The 25,017-nt window shown below is 40.5% G+C and overlaps 1 protein-coding gene across 2 annotated transcripts in view; it reads left to right on the top strand.

The window, feature by feature from the left end:
• Positions 1-934: 934 nt before the first annotated feature.
• The window catches only part of LOC129718883 (protein trapped in endoderm-1), a 56,087-nt gene continuing 32,004 nt past the window's right edge, over positions 935-25,017 (top strand). For both annotated transcript variants that reach the window (XM_055670080.1, XM_055670079.1), the window contains exon 1: positions 935-1,590. In XM_055670080.1, coding sequence (XP_055526055.1) covers positions 1,512-1,590 — 79 coding nt within the window. In that variant the 5' untranslated portion in view covers positions 935-1,511. The remainder of the gene's footprint in view (positions 1,591-25,017) is intronic.

The raw sequence follows: 25,017 nt of genomic DNA, 5'->3' as shown, positions 1-25,017 counted from the left end.
TTGCATAAAAAGCTATACAAATAACATACTTAAGTCAATTTGGACAGTTAAGTCAGTGGTGATCATAATCATAATTGTAACAACACCAACAAGTATATTTTGGTATAAAATGATTTGGGTATGTTTTTGGATGAATTTCAGTGATATTGCATGAATCGAATATGAATTATTTTGAAATTTTGTTAACTAACACCCTAAAATCCAGATTTCTCGAGATCCGGTCGGCAGATTTTTTTAAAAATTTAACCAGAGGTGTAAAATGACCTCACGACTTGACCCTTATACTTGGATATGATGGACAATTTGTTTTTATAATAACGGTCCAGCGGGGCACCGTGTATCATTGTAGGTTTAATAAGACAGTGACATTTTACCTCAAATAAACTTAAATAACGATCAACATTTTTAATTAGATTGTAAAATAGAAGATGAGAAACCATTTTTTTAAATTAAGAATGTGATGGTAGTACGTTGAATTTCAGCGTTAAATTACTGCAATTCGGATCCTCAGTGGTTATTAAAAATAAAAAATTCACCCTATAGCATATCAAGGCAGGAAGCAGCTGCGCAAGTGTTAACAAAATAATTTACACTGTGGATGTATCTTCAGGTATGCGAATTTCTAACTTGTTAATTCTATGCAACAGGGTCCTGCTGTTTTTATGCTACGTTATTTCGCTTTTCTACCTATATTTCTCTTTTGTTTGTTTCTCAGACAGTACAGGCAGTTTTTCCATTGAAGAGAAACGACATATAAAAGCTAAATTGTTTCGAATATGCGTGATATTTCATGAGGGATGAGGTAAAAGCGGCCTATCACTGTATTTACTGAGCTACACATGGTGGCAGTCAGCTTTTTAAACTTATGCACGCGTTTTGAGCTGATTCTCGTGAATGAAACGTCCCTTTTGATCTGGGTGCTGCCCGGCAGTGAGGATTTACTGAGTTTACTTATTGTTGGTCCGTGGTGGCTATCGTGGCGGACCTAATACGAGCGTACATTGCATTACACTTTCAACTCCAGTAGCGGCTAGTCAGTTTCGATTGGTGGTTAGGTAGTGTCATCAAGAACGCCGTTCATCAGAAACATTTGCCTGTCGTTCCAGTCCGCAACAGTCATCATCAAGCAATGTTTCTTTGAGCACATACGAAGAAATCGTGTCGTCACCAGCAGCGTCAGTAAACCCGGGTTGAATTGTAGTGTCCGTCGTGAGGGAAAACACGCCTGCCTGGATTTGCTACAGTGTGCCAGTGTAAAGCGCTATAGTTTAGTGTGATTGGGGATGTTTGTGGTGACTAACGACAACGAACGCGCGCAGCTCAGTTCACTGCGATCGGTTATCATGTGAAGAAGAAAACAGTACTGGACGGCAGTAACCACGAGCCTTTTGTTGAGTGGTGTGTTGTTTCCTATCAATATTGTGAATAGCTGAAAATCGTATCCACACGAATTTTGATCGTGTTTTAATCTAACAAGTTATGTGAAGTGGTTAAACCAAAGAAAATCTACAATGAAGGTGGTGTATTCGTACAGTATCTCGATATTCGCAACCATCAGCGCCGGATTGGTGTTCGTGTTCGGAATCATAGGTAATCATTGAAATGTTTACAAAATGTGTTCCATGAGAAACGTCGAGTTAATACCAAGCAATAGCTATTATCAATCAACTGATAAGAAAAACGGAGTGACTTTTTAAAAAGCGATGAATTGTACAAGCAATTCATTTCGGGATGTAACTAGCACATATGCAGAACGAATGTTTTGTGTACATGATGCGGATTTTTCAATTTTGGATTATATATCCAGTGCCTATGCTGAACTCCAGCTGAGTGCCACATGAATTGGCACCACTCATTACAAGTTCGTGTAAATATAAACATTTCGGGTTATTTTTACGTACCCTCTTCAAACGGACAGCAATGAGATATTCCTTATGCTAATGTTTGTATACTTGTATACACAACTAAAACAAAACCTATCTCTGGGTTTTATAATGAATTAACTTATTATGAGTTTTGTTTTTGATTGTAAATACATCTATTTTACATTAAATATAATTATCCAGTAAAATAAAATAAAAAACATTGTTTTTGCCATTTTTTCTATAAAAGGGGGTGTCCTAAAATCCGGAACATTTCCGGTGTTCATTGGCCACGTCAAGTTCTCAAGTTATACTAGGAAACCATGATAGTTTTCCAGTAAAATTAAACCGGTTTCATCAAATTGATTAATTTTTCATTAAATTCTGGTTATTTTAAAATTTAGAAAGTTTTGCCTGTCTCAATCATTTTGTCTACCCCTTGTGTATATACCAAACAACTCGAATCCTTTTGTAGTGTACCAAAATTGAAATTTTTCCAATCAATAAAATGTCTACGAAAAATATGTAACTATACCCGGGAAAAATTTCACGATGCATTTTGTGATGAGAACAGTAAATGGATATTTTTTTTGTAACCATAAAAAACATGATATTTTTACTGTAAGCTTGCAAACGGTTCATGTCTTACCATATTTTAACAACGTTTTTTGTTCTTGAATCCACCTAAAATAGTTTTCCAAGAAAAACATTGTCAGTGACCCTCTAAACACAGGTTGTTGATGTACTGTTATTAAATATGAAGTCAGTTTTATCAAAAACCGGCACGATCAAATGCCTGGTGCTATTTAAATTTGCAGTTTTTCTTGAGTTGGTATCTTCAGTCACTGTGTTCATATCATCTATTTTAGAAGAGCTTTATAACTCATAGGTTTAACTCAAGGTCTTCAAAAGATATGGCATGAAAAAAGGCATCAAACTTTAGGTCTAAGCAAAATTGAAGGAAATGAAACCAAAAACAAAACAAAAATAAAAGACGCTCTTCAAAGCTCTGATGTCATCTCTAAGTTAGAACTGGGGTACGAAACTGCACATGGAAATTTTGCGAAATTGCGTTATACTCAAAATGTAAATTATATGAAAAGAAAATAAATATTCATATAAAGCTCGTATACAAATACCCAGTCGAAAAAATAATCACCTCCATTGACGTGCAATGGAAGATACACAGTTTAAGGAGGGTATACGAGCTCCATGTGAAGTTAGAACCTAAGTAATTGAATGTAATGTTTACTGCTAAACGGCCGCTGCCGCCATGAGTTGAATGACTGCAATGAAATTAAAAGCTTCTTAACTAAAAAAACAAATGGCTGCAAACTTTCGCAAATATATTTTATGACGGAAAATCTACCTTTTGTTCGTTGTAGGTTGAACTTTAACAGGCCTACTTACTGGACACTGTCCGATTAGGTATTACCAGGCTTGTAAACGGTCACCATTTTCATTTGATCTCGCTTCCTTAGCGTGCGTCACAGTCGGCTTTCGCTCGTAAATGTAAAATAACCAAACCATCGCCGCTCAGCTCACAGAAAGAAAAGGATAGTCAAACGACACTCGCGTATTAAAGAAATGCACACTGTCAATCGTTTAGCGATGCTATTTCGGTCTCTTTCTGTCTACTTCGTTCATTTATGTTAAGAAATATGATTACAAGATCAATAATATACATAATTTCCAGAATACACGCTTTCAACGTGCGTAATTCTCATTTCTAGAAAAAATGTCAAAACACGTTTGAGGAAAATAACGTCGTGATGGCGATACTCATTTGACATGTTTGTTTAAGAATGTATTCAGACAGCGAGCCTTGGTAGCGTCAGAGGAAGAAGAAGACGATTATCGCAGTGAAAAGTGGTTCTACCGTGACCATTTCGAAGCCTGGGTATCACCTTAAAAAATAAGTAAACTAACAGATGACATTTGTCGTTTCTGTAATTTCGAAGTAGAAACTTCGGAACACTTTCTGTGTGAATGCAGCACATTGTTTCAGCGAAGACTACGTATCCACGGAAAAGGTGTCCTTGCGCCTAACGAGATATGGTCTGCTGAACTAATGAAAGTAAGAAACTTCATCAAAGAAGTCATTCCTTCTAGAAGTGAAATGCAAGGCCCTGGTGCGACTATCACTGATACCCATAGTGATGAAACGAACTGACAGTGCATAAAAAGTAACGCAGAGTATGTATACCACAATATATCTAACTAACGGTCTCAAGCTCCTACAGGGAAAAAAAAAACAAAACTTTAAACTAGAAGTTTTTTTTTTTTTAAATAGTTTATTTGACACGGCACGATACAATTTATGTTTAACTGAGCCAAGTACATTTTTTTTAAATTCTAAATTAGCAGGGAAAAGAGGGAGGCCTTTTCTTTATTCTCGCGGCCGACTACGAGCTAGTGGGGATTTAAGGTGAGAGGAGGGGTGTTACAATTTTGTTTTTAACTATTTTATATTACAGAATGTATTCATTTGTACGTGGCTAACCAGTGATGTTCTATTTGAGCAGTTTTGGTCTGAGGTGTCTGCGTAAACATAGAGATGCCGAGTCTTCGTTTTAGTGTCTCCAGCCGGGTGTATCATTCTCTTTCAGTTTGTGACAGAAATTGTATTCTAGCAAATAGATAAAAGAAATCAAATTTTAATGCCAGCATTTTTTATAAACCCGTATAGCTGTGTCATGTACTGGAGATCACCGCTTCCCAGAATGTCTCTAACGGGTACGTTCGGTTGTTTTCCTCGGGCCCGAAGGGAATCTATAAGCTCAGACCTAACACCACAGTATTCGGTACACGACCAAACAACATGCTCGATGTCATGGTAGCCATCGCCACAAACGCAGTGATTACTGTCTACAAGCCCTATACGAAAGAGATGCGTGTTTAACGTGTAGTGATTGGACATAAGTCTGGACATCACGCGAATGAAGTCCCGACCTACATCCAACCCCTTGAACCATGCTTTCGTCGATACCTTAATGGAATGTAGCCACCGTCCCAGTTCATCTGAGTTCCATGATGATTGCCAACTGTTGAGTGTTCTCTGACGCAAAATGCTATAAAATTCATCATAAGCAATTGGTCTTTCATAAATATCGCCATCGATAGCACCCACCTTAGCTAAAGAGTCAGCCTTTTCATTACCCGGAATCGAGCAATGAGAAGGGACCCAGGCTAAGGTAACCCGGTAATTTTTATCTGTTAGAGCACTTAAAAACCGCCGTATTTTCCCCAGGAAATACGGAGTGTGCTTAATAGGTTTCATTGATCGCAGAGCCTCAATGGCACTGAGACTGTCTGTGAAGATGAAGTAGTGGTCTATGGGTAGGGTTTCGATGATCCCAAGAGAGTATTGAATAGCAGCAAGTTCTGCGACGTACACGGAAGCAGGAGCATCGAGTTTGTAGGAGGCGGTAAAATTTTCGTGGAAAACACCGAAGCCAGTGGACTCATCTAGATTAGATCCGTCAGTGTTAAACCTTTTATCATAACTAACATGTTTTAACTTATTGGAAAAAATCTTAGGGATCTATTTGGGTCGCAATTGATCCGGGATACCAGAAATGTCTTGTTTCATGGTGGTGTCGAAGAATATAGCATTATTAGAAGTATCTAAAAGTGCGACATTGGAGGAATCGTATGAAGAAGAATTAATATCTTGAGCCATATAGTCAAAATATAAAGTCATAAATCTGGATTGAGATTGAAGGTCGACCAACCTCTCGAAATTTTCAATTACTAATGGGTTCATAACTGTGCATCGAATTAGCAACCGGTAAGAGAGATTCCAAAAACGATGTTTCAACGGAAGAATACCCGCTAACACTTCAAGACTCATCGTATGGGTCGACTGCATGCAACCCAAGGCAATACGCAAACAACGATATTGTATTCTCTCTAATTTTATAATGTGTGTGTTCGCGGCGGAGCGAAAGCAGAAACAGCCGTACTCAAGAACTGACAATATCGTTGTTTGGTATAACCTTAGAAGGTCTCCTGGGTGAGCACCCCACCAAGTTCCGGTAATCGTACGAAGAAAATTAATCCTCTGTTGGCATTTTTGTGTCAGATACCTAATATGACAAGCCCAGGTGCATTTAGAGTCGAACCAGACCCCGAGATATTTAGCGACTAAAACCTGAGAGATCGTTTTACCCGTTAGTAGGAGCTGCAGCTGAGCTGGGTTATGCTTCCTAGAAAAAAAGACCAGCTCAGTTTTCTCCGGAGAGAATTCGATACCCAGCTTAAGAGCCCATTCAGACAAATTGTCTAAGGTATCTTGCAATGGTCCTTGCAGATCGCTAGCCTCGCTACCAGTAATGGATACAACGCTATCGTCTGCAAGTTGCCTTAGCGTGCATGAATTTGCAAGACATTCATCGATGTCATTGACGTAAAAATTATATAAGAGAAGACTTAAACATGTAACTAATTCGGGAAGTTGTCGAATCGCCATGTGAGAAATACATATGCTTTTCTGACAACAAATTGAGCAAAAAGTTATTCAAATTTGGTGAAAGTCCCTGCGAATGAAGTTTCGCTATTAAAACTTCTACAGAAACAGAGTCAAAAGCCCCCTTAATATCCATGAACGCAGAAGCCATTTGCTCTTTTCGAGCAAAGGCTAGTTGAATTTCAGTAGAAAGCAACGCTAGGCAATCGTTCGTCCCTTTGCCCCGGCGAAAGCCAAATTGAGTATCTGAAAGTAACCCGTTTGTGTCGACCCATTTGTCTAACCGTAAGAGGATCATTTTCTCCATTAATTTCCGGAGGCAAGAGAGCATCGCAATCGGCCTATATGAATTGTGATCAGAGGCAGGTTTCCCGGGTTTCCGAATAGCAATGACTTTTACCTCCCTCCAGTCATGCGGAACAATATTTAGCTCAAGAAACTTGTTGAACAAATTCAACAAGCGTCTTTTTGCAGTGTCGGGTAGATTCTTCAACAGGTTAAATTTTATTCTATCTAACCCTGGAGCCTTATTGTTGCACGACAGGAGAGCCATTGAAAATTCCAACATCGAAAATGGAGGTTCTTCCGTAGTTACTAATAACGCGTCGCGAAAGGTTTTCTGTTCCGGTACAGAGTCCGGACAGACCTTTTTGGCAAAATCGAGTATCCAGCGATCTGAATACTCCTCACTTTCATTCGAAACGTCACGGTTCCGCATGCGCCTGGCGGTATCCCAAAGAGTGCTCAACGCTGTTTCCCTCGACAATGCGTTTACGAACCGCCGCCAGTACCCGCGTTTTTTCGCCTTTACTAAGCTCTTCATCTGCCTGCCCAGTGCCTCGTACTTTCGAAGCAGGTTGACAGTGCCGTACTCCCGGTAGTCCTTATACGCCGCGGACCTTCGCGCGTACAGCTCAGAGCACTCTTTGTCCCACCATTTGTTGGGAGGGCGCTGTCTAATCGTTACCCCGGGTATCGGTTTCGTCTGAGCTTGAGTCGCGGCGTCGATTATCAAGCCAGCTAAGAACGCGTATTCTTCCTCCGGAGGAAGTTCCTCGTGAGTCTCGATAGATTGCGCTATAATAGACTCATAACACTTCCAATCAATATTACGTGTAAGGTCGTAGGAAATATTGATTGGGTTCGGGGGAGTTGAACCATTAGCAATTGATATAACGATTGGAAGATGATCACTACCGTGGGGATCGTTGATTACTTTCCACTGGCAATCTAGCGCTAGTGATGTCGAGCAGAGGGATAGGTCAAGCACGCTTTCACGTGCTGGAGGATTAGGTACACGTGTCGCTTCCCCAGTATTCAAAACTGTCATATTGAAGTCGTCGATCAAGTTACAGATTAAAGTAGATCGGTTGTCGTCGTACAGCGACCCCCATAGCGAACAGTGAGAATTAAAATCTCCCAATATCAAAAAAGGCGCGGGAAGCAACTCTGCTATATCAGTGAGATGCCTCTGTTCAATCCGCGCGGATGGAGGGATATATAACGAAACAAGGCATAGGTCTTTTCCATTCATATTCGTTTGAATGGCAACGACTTCAATATGCGAGATCGAGGGGAGGTCGATTCGGAAGAAGGAATAGCACTTTTTAATCCCTAAAAGTACCCCTCCACCGTGTGAGTCTCGATCTCGACGAATAATGTTAAAATCGTGGAAATTGAGTTGATCGTTTGAATTGAGAAAGGTTTCACAGAGCTCAAATGCGTCACAATTGTATGAATTTATTAAATGAGAAAATAGATCGAATTTGGGGATGATACTTCTGCAATTCCACTGTAATACAGTGATAAAATTCCTAACCTCTTTCGCCGTATTAGTCATCGAAAGATATGATAGCTGAAATGAGGGGCCGAGTTGCTGCTAGTTGCTTCAAAAAGGTTTTCACTGTAGGAAGAAGGGCAAGAAGAATATTTTGTAGGGGATCTGGTATGTTGAATGTTTTGAATATCCAGTCCACAATATCAGAAAATTTTATGAACCCTGTTTCTTTTTTATCTTCTGATCGAGAAATGGGTGCACGAGGGGTTTTTGGTGCCCCAGGAAGCGGTGGGTACTCCTGGTTTGATTTAAAATTAAAACCGGGAGGTACTTGCTTCGGTTTTTCTTCACCGCTTCCTTTTTGTGTTGGTTTGTTGGTCGTTCCGCTAGGGGTTATCTTGCGACCTTTGCGAGAAAGATTAGGAGAGTTGATCATTCTCCTCTTCCTAGATCCTTCTGGCATGGCATAAGAACACCCTTCGACGGGATCGTCAGATGTACCCTCATCGGTTGGCAAAAAGGAAAAGATGTTTCCTGTCGAGGGTGGCTTGCGTTCCTTGAGGGAACGCTTAATTTTTTCCTCGCGCTGTTTGTACGCGGGACACGCCGAAAGGTCATGCCGAGTTCCCTCGCAGTAAAGACACTTTTCAGTATCCTCACTGCAAGCGGTCTCAGCATGATTGCCTCCGCATTTGCTGCAGCGTGCCTTGTTGCAGCAGTAGGTGGCTGTATGACCTAACTGCTTGCAGTTTTGGCAATGCATGACCCGCGGTACGAACAGGCGTACAGGCAGACGAACCCTGTCCAAAGAGATGTAGTTCGGCAGTGCGGATCCGGCGAATGTTACACGGAAGGAATCCGAAGGGAAGAATTTCTTCTTCCCTTCTTCGATGGATACTGAATGCAATTGCTTGACATCCAGTATCTTTACATCTTGAATCAGGGGGTTCTTGAAGCAGCCAACCCCGTGACGCAAAATGTCATCGATCGTGAGGCTTCCTTCGGTAACCACACCGTCGATCTCCACGTCCTTGGCAGGGATGTACACGCGGTACTCTCTCGTGAAGAGCTCGTAGCTAGCAATTGCGTTTGCTTGCTTCAAGCTACTCACAACAACTCGCAGTTTGTTCGGTCTAACCTTTGTAATTTCGGTTACGTCCGAAAACTGTTTTTCCAGGTCCTTGCCGATTTGAATAATATTTAGAGGCTTCTTTATGGGCCTGAAGTAAACTACGAACGGACCTTTCGAAGCATCTGGGTAAGCTTTCACCCGTGTTGCCGGTACCCTTGGTACGGGGCTAGGTAGCGGGGAAGGTAGAGGGGAATTGATGGGGGAGATCTCAATCTCTTCCCCATTTGTTTCCACATCCAGGAACAGTTGCACCTGCATGTCGTCCATTTTGCGGGAGCGTTACGCTCTACCGCACACAAACGATAAATATTCGAATGTGGGGGGGGGGGGGGGGGTCAAGTAGTTGCTATTAAATTTTAAAAACAATTTTTCAAACTACAATGGATCAAAATTAAAAAAAATGCAGTAATACTAATACTGATAACAATAGTAATAATAATAATAATAATAATAATAGTAATAATAATAATAATAATAACAATAATAATAATAATAATAATAATAATAATAATAATAATAATAATAATAATAATAATAATAATAATAATAATAATAATAATTGTTAGTGTGGGTTCCAACAGCGACAGTGAACGGGCGAAATGCGATTAAAAAACGATGTTAACGATTCGAACTATTTATTTTAACTGACTGATCTTTTTAAATTGTGTGTTCTCTTATAGCCTGAATATTCCAAAAACAAGAACAATAAATGATATTGTATCAAAGTGGAGAGAATAGAAGTTTGACTTTTATTTGCCCTTATTTTGCTGATCTGATCTGGGAGTCTGGGAGGGTCGCTATATTCCGCCACAACATAATCCGCCCACCAAATTGCGGCTAGAAATTTCCGCACAGTTACGTCCAGGAACATATTCATCAGCCTCCAATGGAATACGCCGAATTCTTCTCACATCTCGTTTGGAAATTCCGTTCAACGTTTTTACCGCCACCACTCTGACAATACCATCGGTCCCAGGAAATAGTTCGACGACTCGGCCCATTGGCCACTGCTTCGGCTTCTCATTATCGCTGACAAGCAATACGAAATCTCCTACCATAATGTTGGGTGCGCTACGTTGCCATTTGACCATGCGTTGAAGTAGCGAAACATATTCGGATTGCCAGCGTGATCTGAACTCCTGCGTAACGCGCTGTACATACTGCCATCTGCCTAACGAGTCAATTTTATCGTCTAGTTGGTTTATCTCCGGGATAATATGAAGCGGCCTTCCAATCAAGAAATGTGCGGGTGTGAGGGGTTGAGGCTCACTGGGATCATTTGATAAGGGAGAAATAGGACGCGAGTTCATGCATGCAGATATCTGGGCAAGAACTGTGCTCAACTCTTCAAAGGTAAAGCGATTATCTCCTCCTAATTTGCTCAAAAAGCTCTTGGCAACCTTGATGCCGGCTTCCCACAAACCACCATGATGAGGAGATCTAGCCGGGGTAAATAACCACTCAATCCCTTTAGTTGTGAAAAAATCAATTACCTGATCGTCATGTTCAGTAGCATTAATGTGCTCGTACAGATCACGAAACTTTTTCGCTGCTCCTCGGAGGTTGGTAGCGTTGTCAGAATAAACTTTATTCGGCAAGCCATAACGACTGATGAACCGAGTGAAGGCAGCGATGAATGAAGACGTGCTTAGATCCGAAACTGCTTCGAGGTGAACGGCTCGAGTTGAAAAACAGACGAACAGCGCGATATATCCCTTTGCAATGGTTGCACCGCGTGTACGGCGACCAATCACGTTGATTGGACCAGCGTAATCGATGCCGGTAATAGAGAATGGAGGTAGAGGCTTCACACGATCTGCTGGTAGCTGTCCCATTTGTTGACGCACCGATGCGGGCCTTGCACGAGCACAATGAACGCAGGCACGACAAACCTTTCTGGCAGCGCTTACTCCTCGAATAATCCAATAACGTTGGCGGATTCCTGCCAACAACATTTGAGGTCCACAATGTAATTGTTCGTAATGTTCATGGTGTAGGATGTACGATGAGAGTATCGACTTGTGCGGTAGCAGAATCGGGTGTTTCGTATCGTAGCTCAGGTCTGACTGCTGTAATCTTCCGCCCACCCTGAGAAGATGATTTTCATCCAGGAAGGGTTTCAGCTGATGAAGACAACTGGATCGGCTGACATCTTGACCGTGATTAAGCTGGTTAATCTCCTTCCAGAAATGCTGATTCTGAACATGTTGCAAGTAGACGTGTAGAGCCCTGTCGATTTCGTGTGATGTGAGGCGTCGGGACTGCCTATGATCACGGTATTTAAATCGCAGCATTCGAGCTGTAATACGCAGAAGAAACATTAAGTTCGGGTAATATCTTGACATAATCTTGTCGAGAAACTGATTTTCATATACGGTTAAGCACGCAACAGCCACCACGCGCTGCTCTTTCTCCACCTATCGTTTTTGTATGGCGTTAAGACTATCGGATATGTCATGGTGTTGGATGTTAGAATTCTCGTTCCAAATCGGCCCGTTCCACCATAACGGGTTAGTTGATATTTGAGCGGGAAGTGCTCCACGTGAAATTAAGTCTGCTGGGTTGCTATGCGTGTCGACATGGTACCAGTTGATGGCAGGAAGGTGGTTCACGATTTCAGCTACTCGAATGGCGACGAAAGTTTTCCATCGCGAAGCGCCACCCTTTATCCACGCCAGGGCCACTGTTGAGTCGGAGAATGCTCGTATTTCGTGGAACGCCAAGGAGAGTGCCGCTTGAACGTTTGCCATTAATCTGGCCAGAATCCGTGCTGCTTCCAACTCCAACCGAGGCAGTGTTGTCCTTCCGTTACCAACCTGTGCTATTCTCGATTTTGCACAGAGCAAATGTGATGATTTCCTATCGTCGTTGTAACAGACTCGTAAGTAGATGCATGCTCCCATGGCCCGCTCGGAGGCATCACTGTAGCCGTGCAGAAACATACGGAGGGTTCCAGATGAGTCGATCACGCGTCGTGGTACCTGTAAGAAGTTGAGATCGGAAAGACTTTGGACCAACTTTAACCAAATATCGAGTAACTCACCGGGGGGAGTTTCATCCCATGCCACCTTCAGCTCCCACATCTGTTGCATGACCAGTTTTGCCTTCACGATGACAGGGGCCAGTAAACCAAGCGGGTCGAAGAGGCTGGCGATTTGTGATAGTATGGTCCGCTTTGTGTGCTGAAGGATCTTTGTTCGGATATAGGAAAACTGGAACATGTCGCTGCACGGCTGCCAGTGGATGCCGAGGGCCTTGATGACTTGTTCATCGCTTATTCCAATCGAAATTTCTATCTCCCGATCCGCAACCGGAACACCTTTTAGCACCGCTGCACTATTAGACGCCCATTTACGCAGATGAAAACCACCGGAAGCAAAAATAGTAGACAGCTGTTCGCGAAGTAGCACTGCTTCTTGCTCGGTGTCAGCACCAGTCAAAACGTCGTCCACGTACATTCCCTTTTCCGCCTTTTCTACCGCTGCTGGATATCGCTGCCGATGTGCATTCAAAAGCTGTTGCACACACTTCGTTGCCAGGTAAGATGCACTTTTGGTTCCAAACGTCACCGTGTTTAATACAAATTCACTAACTGGCTCGCTGCTGGACCATCGCCAAAGAATCCTCTGGAAGTCGCGATCACAATCATGGATCTTTACCATGCGGTACATTTGTTTAATATCTCCCGCAACCACAAAGGCCGGAATACGGAAGCGAAGCAAAATATTAATTAGCGAGTCCTGTAGGACTGGGCCAGCCATGAGTACATCATTGAGAGATTTTCCGCTAGTGGTTTTTGCCGAAGCGTCGAAAACGACTCTACATTTTGTAGTAGAGCTTGCTTCCTTTATCACGCAGTGATGGGGAAGGTAAACGGTGTGATTGGTAGCGGGAGACCCAGCACGAGTCATATGTCCTAGTTCAATGTACTCACGTAGGAAAGCATGATACTCCTGTTTCAAATGGGGATTTTTCTGCAGCTTTCGCTCAATGTGTTCTAAGCGCCTTGCAGCTATCTGGCGCGAGTCGCCAAGTTGACTCGGGCTGTGCAAGAACGGTAAGCGAACGGTGAACTGTCCGTCGGCATTTCTAACAGTGTGCCTTGCAAAATGGTCTTCACACTGTTTTTCTTCTTCACTAAGATGGGCTGTAGGAGGCACGTACTCCTCAAGCTCCCAAAATCGTCGCAACTGTTGATCGAGTGAATCATCTACTGATGCTATTAAGCATGTTGAAGCGCTTGCACGCGCTGGTGTGGTATTTTTGTACCGTCCGGCAACCACCCATCCAAACTTTGTGTTTTGAAGCGTAGGTAAATTATCATCAGAACTGAGACTAATTTTTCCTGGCTCAAGAAGCTGAAAAACTAGCTCATTTCCAATCAGGATATTGATTTTACCTGGTCGATGGAAGAGAGGGTCTGCCAGTTTAATAGACTCTGGGATAGACCAACCATCGATGTCTGCCGGTTTTGCTGGGAGTGTTTTTGTTATTTTCTCAAGCACCATGCACGGAACCGAGGTGCGATAATCCGTACATCGGGATGCTATAATAATTTGCACGCACTTATCAGCATGTGCTGGTGTGGAAGATATACCTTCGAGGTCCATATCTGCATCCATCATTTCAAGACCGAGTTCATTGCAAAAACTTTCGCTGATGAAGCTAACCTGAGATGCGCAATCTAAGACAGCTCGACAAGCATGGGGTCGACCTTTCTTATCCAAAACATTGATTGCCACTGTTGCTAGAAGGACACTGGACGCATCTATAGGAGAATTTGTCTCGAGAGCAGAGAGTAACGATTGAGCGGCTGGATTGCCACCAGTAGAGGCAGCAAACGACGTAGAGGGTGTGTGGTGGAGGTTGGGGGCTTCGAGAGCAGCATGCAGTAATGTGTGGTGACGTAGACCGCATTTTCGGCAATTACTTGATTTGCATGTTTCACCGGGATGCTTCTTAAAACAGTTTCGACACAGCCTATGCCGATTAATAGCAGCTAAACGTTCATCAGGGCTCATATGAATGAACTTACCACACTGAAAGGGCATATGCGCTGATTTGGAACAGATATAGCAATATGACGATGAGTTAGTAGCGACGAATGCGGTACTCTTATACGGTTGCTTCAATTGCGGCTTGGAGAGGACGGCGTTTCGCTGCTTATCCGTTTGAGCCGATTGTAATGCAAAACAACGCGAATCGAGAAACTTTAGCATACATTGCAAAGTGATTTCATTTTCCTGCATGTCAGCAACACGTTGATACCACAACTGCCTAGTTGCTGGATCAAATTTTTCACTAAGGATGAATATTAGCCATGTGTCGCGATCCTCTCTCTCCATCGCTCGAAGAGCGCGCACCACTTCATCAGAGACGTCATGAAGAGAACGCAGTCCGGGAGCAGACGATGACGTCAGGGCTGGCTGGTTCAGAAAACGCTGAATATGTTTGTGCGCAATTTCAAGCGGCTTATCATATCGAGATTTTAATTTCTCTAATGCCAAAGTGTAATTGGCATCCTCAATCTTCAAGTGCGAGATGAGTGATGCTGCTTCGCCAGAAAGATTGGTTTTCAGAAAATATAGTTTCTGGCTATCCTTTAACAAAGGATTTTGATCGACCATGCTTTTGAACAAATCAATAAATGATTGCCACTCTAAATAATCACCACAAAACGCTGGCAAATTCACACGAGGTAATTTTAGATCCGAAAGCGGCATATTGGGGGCATCCAATTGGTGCGGCTCAACTGGTGCAGTCGCATCGATGCCGACGGGATTCAATCGAGTGGACATTATACGAAAGAACTCGGCTTGTTGGCTTGCTAGCTGAGCTATTATATCGTTTTGCGGCTGTGGATGGTTTTCTTCTCTACTGTCCCGATTTTTAACCAGTTTCAAAATTTTCAACAAGCGGCCTTTTAGCGCGAGGTACGTTGCTTCAAAATTTCGTTGCTGATCGACGGCATCATTGTACATTTCATCTTCTTCACTCACATCCAAAATTCTTTTATGCACTGAACAATAACTAGCCCATATATCATTTAGCGTTTCGATCTCCATTTGAACGTCTATTTCTTCAGCCGCTTCTGGCTCTAACTTCATCACCACATCAGAAACTCGCTTGATACGCGGTTCAAGCGACTTTTGCTCACGGATTAGTTTCTTCAGCATCGTGATTATGTTCGATAACGTTCACTCGGTCACTATGTCCCCACTGCGGGAATGTCTGATAATTTTATCACGATTAGGCAGAATCACAATTGCCGGTACGGCAGGAAACGAGGCCAAACTACGCGACGCAAAACTTATCAAACTGGCACGGTTCAAGGCGACTATTCTCGCGAATCCGGCTCGAAGGACCATATGTTAGTGTGGGTTCCAACAGCGACAGTGAACGGGCGAAATGCGATTAAAAAACGATGTTAACGATTCGAACTATTTATTTTAACTGACTGATCTTTTTAAATTGTGTGTTCTCTTATAGCCTGAATATTCCAAAAACAAGAACAATAAATGATATTGTATCAAAGTGGAGAGAATAGAAGTTTGACTTTTATTTGCCCTTATTTTGCTGATCTGATCTGGGAGTCTGGGAGGGTCGCTATATTCCGCCACAACAATAATAATAATAATAATAATAATAATAATAATAATAATAATAATAATAATAATAATAATAATAATAATAATAATAATAATAATAATAATAATAATAATAATAATAATTATAATAATAACAATAATAATAATACTATTAATAATAATGATAAAAATTCTAAAGTGAATACTTCACCGAACGTCTAAGTCACGACCTCACGGCTGATAGTAGGATTAATCGAGCGTCTCCGCAGAACAAACAATGACGATCCAGCTTCGTGTTGTGACACAGTGGCCGTATCCTACACGTGACCTTGTAGATGCCACTTGTAGTTGACTTCCACTCGCTCGATCGTATGGTGGTCCGTGCTGCTAGCGGGGTGACAGCGGTGCGGGAGAATTATTCTTGCTGATATATCAGCTGCGTATCAGATCACTGGCGGGGTAGCCTGCCCCTACCAGTGTGCAGAAGATGTTTCTGCCGATAAACTGCCGGCTATTGTTATCGCGCAGCACAAGAACTAATCGACAAAAAAAACACCCGTACGATAACTCGTGTATTGTTATTTTGCGAACTCGAACGGAGATGAACAATTTGCGTCTAATCGAGACGAAAGCAAAACAACGGTAAACTAGAAGTTTAAAGACTAAAATAATTGCCAAGGCGAAGAAGTTGAATTTTCTTTTCCCTGGTACTAATTCAGCTAGCATGACAATATTAAAAAGTGTGAATAAAATTCATTCAGGAATTGTAGGATACATAAGAAGGCAAGATTTTTAGGAAACCCGAGAATGAAGATACGTAAGTCACTGGACATCGACTTACCTTGTTCTATTAAGATAGGAACTTACGTGCTAATAAAAGAGGACTGTTTATAACTTTATAAGTAAAAGCGCTCTAATTACGCAAAATTAGCACTACCAGAGACAAACAGACGTACCATACCAACTTCTAAATAATGTGGCCCCGGTTAATAGTATTGGGTATATTCCACAAAAGAAAAAATTTCAGCATTTCTGGTAACCATACCCCTCATCAGCGGTTTTTTTTCACCACGACGCGCGACAACTGTCAATTTTGTTTGAAAGGAAAAAGTACAACAGTGCTACAACCGCTGTACGTGGCAATATTCCGCGTGACTTTTTAAATTGACCGCTATTTTGGTTTGCGTAAAGAATATTTTTGGTACGTCTGTTTTTTGTGGTACTTCTTCAACATTTCATACAACCTCTAGGGGAGAAATAGCTTGTAGCATTTTTCGTATCGTATAGCTTTCGTTTTAAAATGGCTATTTTGCCTGCAATAAATAAAATTTTCTTCGACGTTAATTAACTACAGAAAAATAACGAACATTTTACAACGTATTTTGTAATGTAAAAATCACTAACTATTCTTCATCGTCATCGAATCACTAACTATTCGTTGAGAGACAAATATACAATTCGAGTACGAAGCTATTAATTGGTGAACATGTCCAACTACAGTAAGACCATGTTAAGCAAAGCCACGATCGTTAACTCGAGATTAGCTCTCTATGATTTAAACTTTCAAGTCCAAATTTTGTAACTTCTGTGTTGAACGTATAAAATGGATCGAACTAACAAAACAAATCAACGTACATTGATGAAAAAAGTACTAATTTATTTTTTAGCGATCTCCGGTGTTATTTAGAAATATGATTCACGAATAGTTGGTTTGTGTTGGTTGTATGTTTCAAATGGCTGAGCTGTATTCTGTTATATGGCTGAGCATGTATACACATTTTATGAATGCGACCGGTGGGTCAAGTGCCAATAATAAATTAATAATTAATTAATTGATGGGTATTTTTAAACTGTGTGTACATACAGAGTCATAGGGGGGAAACAAGAGAGAACAGATGAACCCTACGTTTGATATCAAATTCGTGACATAATTTATCCGTAGTGTGCCAGAACACTATAAGTCCGCGCTTGCTCACCCTCGTAATGGAAATGGTGGAATTAAGTTTCTTTGAAATTAAATACTTCAGCAGTCTGACGCGACAGAAACGTACAATGTAAATAGTGCATCACTCAACAAATTAAAACGTAAGAGGGTCATATGAATCATATAGTCTTAATACACAGACATGTAATGTGCTGTGCACAAATAACGTGACACACATGTATATATAGCAGAGCAACATTTTAACATTAAACCGTAAAGAAGAGGCAATACCGGTTTACGTAATTTTAGAATTTTCCCCGAATTGTGGCGGTATCCCGGCTATGATTACACTGGAAAACGTTTAAGCGGACTCGCAGGCTACCCTTGATGATGTAGTAAACAGAGACAAAATACAAAGAAAGCGACTGTGTTCCATAGCACCGCGTTTGATTTCCGTAGCGATCCGATGCCAAGGAAAACCATTTGAATTCGGACTAACAGCGGCTGGATAGAAAATTATCCCATCGCTTGAGCGCCTAAAACAGTTGCGAGTGCGCGCGAATGAAAAACCACTTATCACAATAAAGCGAGAGCGCGAGTTCAGTTTCCCCCATGCGTTTTAGATGAATTCAAAGCAGACATACTGGATGCTGTGGCATGGGGTTTACTGTCCATAGTATTGCTTTAAATATATACTTCAGCCATTCACATTTTGGTTATATTGATGTGCTCGCGAAACTAGGGTGCAGATTGCGAATGTAAACAAATTAGATTTAATATATCGCTCAATAGGTTAGCAGAAGACCTCTGTGATGTGACCGATATAACACATCCCGGATTTTCAGTTTTAAGCCTACTATCAAATGGAACAGATGCACCCCGCACCGTATGTGTATACGTTTTTTTTATTTGAGGCTGTATCAAACTTCATCATTGTGGGAAGGGAGTTATATCATTACTGCTGATGGAAGGAAATATTTACCAACATAATCTACCTAATAATAGATGAATATTGTATCTCGTGCGTATCTCTGATAATGTACAAAAGTCAACATTCATGACAACTCGCATAGTTTATTCTACTACTGTCTGCTTTTTCTATTATTTTCTATATTTTACATATTTTTTACCAACCTATCATTTCAAATATTTATTGCGGATGAGCTTAAATGAAGAAAGTTTTAGGCGCTCAAGCGATTGGATAATGTTCAGCTCTCTCATATACCGTACATGGGCGAAACGTCATCTAAGACCTTTCGAGTAGTTTTTTTATTCTTCATTTAAAAATCAAAGGAAAACGATAAACAGAAAAAGCGACTTTTTCAAATGATATATGAGCCGTTGAGAGCAAAAGTGGTACATGTGCCATTTTTACACTTTTTGGGTTTTTTGCATAAATTGATGCAGAACGCAATAACGTACTAGAATATCCAAGATAAACCGAGATCTGATAGCCCAAACCAAAGTTATAGCCAGAACAATTTTTGGTAATTGGGTCCTAAAGCTATACCGGTTTTTATATATCATTCGAAAAAGCCGCGTTTTCTGAGCAAAACGTGATTTTTAGAAAACGTTTATCGTTTTCCTTCGATTTTTAAATGAAGAATAAAAAAACTGCTTGAAAGGTCTAAGATGACGTTTCGCCCATGTACGGTATATGAGAGAACTGTCATTTAAGGCATTTCGAGCAGATTTTTATCCTTCATTTAAAAATCAAAGGAAAATGATAAACATTTCTTAAAAATCACGTTTTGCTCAGAAAATTGCACTCTTCCAGCTGATATATAAAAATCAGAAAACCGTTTAAAACTTTAGGACCCCATTAACATAATCACCATTTCGTTGAGAGCAAAAGTGGTACATGTCTAGTCTGTGCATAATAGATGAATTGTAAGCCGAAGATCTTAGGATATAGAACAATCATGTCTTCAGCAAAGTTGGTCAAGTGATTGAGTACTTTCAGATGAAGATCTGTCTGTTTTGGAATTTTCTCACTACGTGGCGCTAGTGTACCCGTGACTATTTTGTAACAGAAAGAGCTTTATCTATTTCAGTATCAACTCGTATGCTGTGGCCAATTTAGAAGATAACTCTCTGAGGCGTTTGATATAGATATATATTTACACACTGGACCTAGGTTTGGCTCTAGGCAGGCCACCGATAGCCTTCCGGGAGATCCAGAAATACCGTAATTGAGGTCAATTTTCTAAAGTGATCCTATAGCTTCCTAATTTTTTCGAAACGGGATTGGGATTTTTTCTGCGGGATTGACTAGAAACGAAATGATTTCACCGAAAGATCCGGAACTAGCGTAAAATGTCAATTTTCAAAATTTTCAAAAGTGTTCCTAAAGCTTCCTGTTGTTTTTCGAGACCAATTCTAGAAGGAACGAAATATGCTCCAAGATGGCCACCACATGAACCATAAAAGAGATTAATTTCTAAGAACAGTCCCACTTTTTTTCTAAACCACTCCCAGACGAAAAAAAATGATCTCCTGACAGAATGTTACTCAAATTTATTATCAGATAGCCCTCCGAAAGATCCGGAGTTACCGTAAACGAGATTAATTTTGAAAAACAGGTCCTAGTCCCATCTGGATACGGTGTATATTTTTCCAAGGCTGTATCATATTTTCAGTTCACTCATTTGTCGCTCCTCTAACTACATACACTGTCTGCTTTATTGAACAAATCCTAGTATTTTCCGTGTTTTTTTTTTAGAAACTATCACATGCAAAAATATACCATAATATCAAAGAAAAGCCGAGATCTGATAACTTATACCAGAGTTATAGCCAAAATAATTTTCAGTTTTCCTCTTCTACGGTATTTCTGGATCCGGAGGGCAACCGGTAGTCTACCGAAAGTTGAACCTGGGTCCATCGTGTAGTTATTATCGACCAAATAGCAATTCTAAAGATACCAGGGTATTTTCCTTTGAATTGGCTTCAGTCGATCTAGATTATTTAAAATGTCTGCTGTTACATATACACTAGCGCCACAAAGTGACAGAATTCCTCAACAAACAGATCATCATTCTGTAGTACTCAATCACTTGAACAACTCTGCTGAAGACATGAATGATCTATGTTTTGAGATTAGCGAGCTATAATGCATCCTTCATGCTTAGACTGGACATGTACCACTTTTGCTCTCAACGTTTTCTGGTTGTCATTATTTTTCCCATAGAACAAAAGTGGTACATGTTTTTCCATTAAAGTTTGTGTAAGTTTCTCAACCAGAGCTCGTTATGCTTTCATGTACCGTCTTTTGAAACCTTTCCAGCAATGATTTAGTGCAGTTATGTTTGAAACAATTGTTGGAAATAATTTACTATTTGAGTGTTTTCGTTTATCGCGTCTCCTGAAAAATTTACTTAATGGCACATGTACCACTTTTGCTCTCAACGGCTCATATGAAAACTGGTATAGCTTTCGGACCCAATTGCCCTGTACACTAAACAGTTTGCCGCGATTTCTGTGCATAATGAACAGAAGGTCAAGTTCCGAATCGGAATATAGCACCAAGGCATTGCTTTTCATACTATACAAAACATACATTTTCAAAAAAAAGCTCTTAATAGTGTTCCGACTTGTTTGTAGTGTGAATTTTTGCAGGAGTTTTTCCAATGATATTTTCGTCAAAAACCAAAATAGCGCTTTTAATAACCGGTGTGTTTGTGTTTTCAGATTCCCGACCAAAGGCAAGGTTTTTTTTATTTGAAGAAATTCAAGTCAGGTTGTTTGAGAGTTGGTCGGCCGACAAGAAATAGACTATAACATGACCTATGTTCATCTATGTGGCTTGACTTACTGCTCTTTAAGTTATATGTCTGATTTATCCTTTTTTCTGGGGGTCCGCAACTTCATTTTTGGACGTCAGTTTGAGACAGCTGAGGACGTTACAAGACAAGTTTTAAACCAAAGAACTAATATGACACTTTATAGTACAGATCAGGGATACCATATGTGCGGATTTGTCTATAAAACGCACATTGATGGAAAGCGCTTGCAAATTTGGATTGAAAGGTATACATTTTCACAGATTTTCTAATTTTTTGTAAATTTTTGTTTGATTATTTTCAGATTTGCGCAGACCTGTTGCCTATTGTTTTTGACTCCACGTATTGTTTTCATGCAAAGCATATTCAAGGATGAAGATATCACTCACGTTCATTTTTTTCGCAAGCCGATAGCTCATTTAATAACCACAATTTTGAGCAATTATGTATGACGAATTTAGAGTTCTCAAGTAGTACTACAACATTGTCGAAGAGAGTATTGCTCGTACTCAAACACCGGAGCTGTAACAGAACATTCTGGCAAATTATCGCGATCGCGATAATTTTCTTAAATCTGCTCTCATGGCCCCGGTGTTCGAGTACGAGCAATACTCTCTGCGACAAAGTTGTAGTACTACTTGAGGACTTCAAGTTCGTCATACAAAGTTGTTCAAAAATGTGCATATCAAATGAACTATCGGCTTGCGTGAAAAAAACGAGCGTGAGTGATAATTTTCATCCTTGAGCAGATTTTATCTACTAATGAAGAATCCTACAGTGCCCAAGTTAATCCTCAGACGGATTTCGAAAAAATCACTATGAAACTTTATAAACATTTTTTAAGTGTTGATTGAAGCTTTTCAGAGGTTTGACTAATGACGGTCTAAAGGCGGCATTGGGCACTAGAGGAAAACTAATTTTTTTTTATTATTTGGTAAAAATATTTTTAATCCATAGTATACGCACAGTGTTTAATACAAATGAATCTGTATGTTTGGAATTTTTGCTTTATATAGCGGCTGCGATCGTCTTGAAACCAGAGCTGAGTCATAGCAATGTTAAATCATTCATCGATTCATTGAATCACGAACGACAAGTACCAGGAATAGTGAATGTCGTCTAGATTAAGAAAATGCTTTGTGTGTGAGTTGAAGAAGTGAGGCTAGGAAACAACATTTTAATTCAATGTATATATATATATATATATATATATATATATATATATATATATATATATATATATATATATATATATATATATATATATATATATATATATATATATATATATATATATATATATATATATATATATATATATATATATATATATATATATATATATATATATATATATATATATATATACATATACACGGATTCCGTAATTTACGCGGTTTTTATACGCGGATTCCGGAATTTACGCGGCATTTTTTTTTTGCGCGGATTTCGGTTTCTCTTCACTCGGATTGCAGAATTTACGAGGTTTTTACGAGGTCCGGAAATTATGCGATTGTTTTTTACGCGGATTCCGGAATTTACCCGGATTCCGGAACTTACGCGGTTTTTTTTACGCGGCATGTAACCCCCGCGTAAAAAGCGACTTTAGTGTATAACAATTTTTTATAAGAAAGTAAACAAACAGCCTATTGCGCGGTAACATGGTTCTGCACAATTTGTTTTATTTTTTCACTTGTTGCGTACTAATAAGAAGCGATACTCAGAGGGAAAGATATGCGAAGAGAATATGGGTATTCATGTCGAACTCGTAAGCAAATACCCAGCCGTAAAAATACTCACCTCCATTGACGAGTAATGGAAGATACACAGTTTACGGCTGGGTATTCGTATACGAGCTCGATGTGAAGACCCCTAATGTTGTGAGCCAAACGAACATGTTAAAATCCGAGCCAAACGGACAAGAACACATTGAGAGGTATTGCAATCCGCTACAATAAAGGATATATTTATTTTCACACGTTTTTAATGTTCTATTGCTAAACAATGAATTGAGAATGCTCCAAATTGCTTTATCACAGTGACTGTCACCTAGTGGTTCACAAACCTTTTATAAGGTCAACAAAATAATGATCAACTAAACATAGCCATAAAATTCAACACTTTCACGGCTTTTGCGATACTCTATATTATTCCCCAGTTTTGAGAATAGATCTGGCACCTCTGACATGTGAAACCTAGTTGCCAAATTGGCGGTTTTTCTCATAGCTTATCTCTCTCTCTCTCTATCTCTCTCTCTCTCTCTCTCTGAGTATCTCTACTAATAGACCTAATCACATACGAATGTGTTAGTGCCACTCATTGAGGAAAATATTTACAAATCGCTGTTTTGTTTGCAATGCTATGTTTTTAGCAGTGAAAAGTGATAAAAAGTTGAAGCAACGAGATGCGATTATTTACAGTTTGGAGGAAAAAAAAGCAACTCTACACGAGTTTACACGTTCACTAGTGTGCGTAGGTGAAAAGTCACTTATCTCAAGGTACACACTTATATGTCAACAAAAAGTACGCTAAAATAAATTACGGAGATTTCAACAGCACACTCAGGATTATTTTCACTTCAGTAGGGTAACGGGGGTATTATGGCCCACTTTAGAAAGTGTTTGCACTTACTTACTTTACTTTTTTGGCTGACGGACCGTTCACCGGTCGAGGGCCGAACGAATTAGAGATGTCCAGCTTCTTCTGTCTTGGGCAGCCGTTCTCCAGTCTCCCCGTACACCAGCAGATCGTGCATCTTCTTCCACCGCGCACATCCACCGCGTGCGAGGCCTACCAGGGAGTCGATAGCCTCTTCCTGGTTCTCTACTGAAGATAGTTTTGGCGGCTCTCTCGTCAGGCATCCTGGCTACATGTCCAGCCCACTGAAGCCTGCCCCGCTGTATTACCTTCACTATATCAGCATGTTTGTATACCTGGTACAACGCTCAAAAACTCCGAGCACTCGTCGATCATATATCGTTTCACTTCACGGCTCATATCGTTGTCACATGTCACAAGCGTACCAGGATAAACGAATTCGTCAATCACTTCAAATCGTTCCCCATCTATCTCCACCTCAGCACCAACACCACGGGGACTCCCACGCTCTCTGCCAGCTACCATGTACTTCGATGTCGTCCGCAAAACCAAGAAGCATGTGAGATTTCGTGATGGTCGTACCGTTTTTTTCGACGTTTGCTTTTCGTACTGCACCCTCAAGAGCGATGTTAAACAGTAGGTTGGAGAGCGCATCCCCCTGCTTTAGTCCATCCAACGTTACGAACGCGGCTGATATCTCGCCAGTTATCCGCACGCACGATTTTGATCCCTCCAGTGTCATACGACTCAGCTTAATTAGTTTCGTAGGGAAACCGTGTTCTAGCATGATCTGCCACAGCTCGTTTCTTTTCACTGAGTCGTATGACGCCCTGAAGTCCACAAACAAATGGTGAGTCGGTAAGTTGTACTCCCGGAGCTTATCGAGG

The sequence above is a fragment of the Wyeomyia smithii genome, chromosome 1, assembly GCF_029784165.1.
Source record: "Wyeomyia smithii strain HCP4-BCI-WySm-NY-G18 chromosome 1, ASM2978416v1, whole genome shotgun sequence".
Taxonomy (NCBI): Eukaryota; Metazoa; Arthropoda; class Insecta; order Diptera; family Culicidae; genus Wyeomyia; species Wyeomyia smithii.
This window is presented reverse-complemented; position numbering and strand designations above follow the sequence as displayed.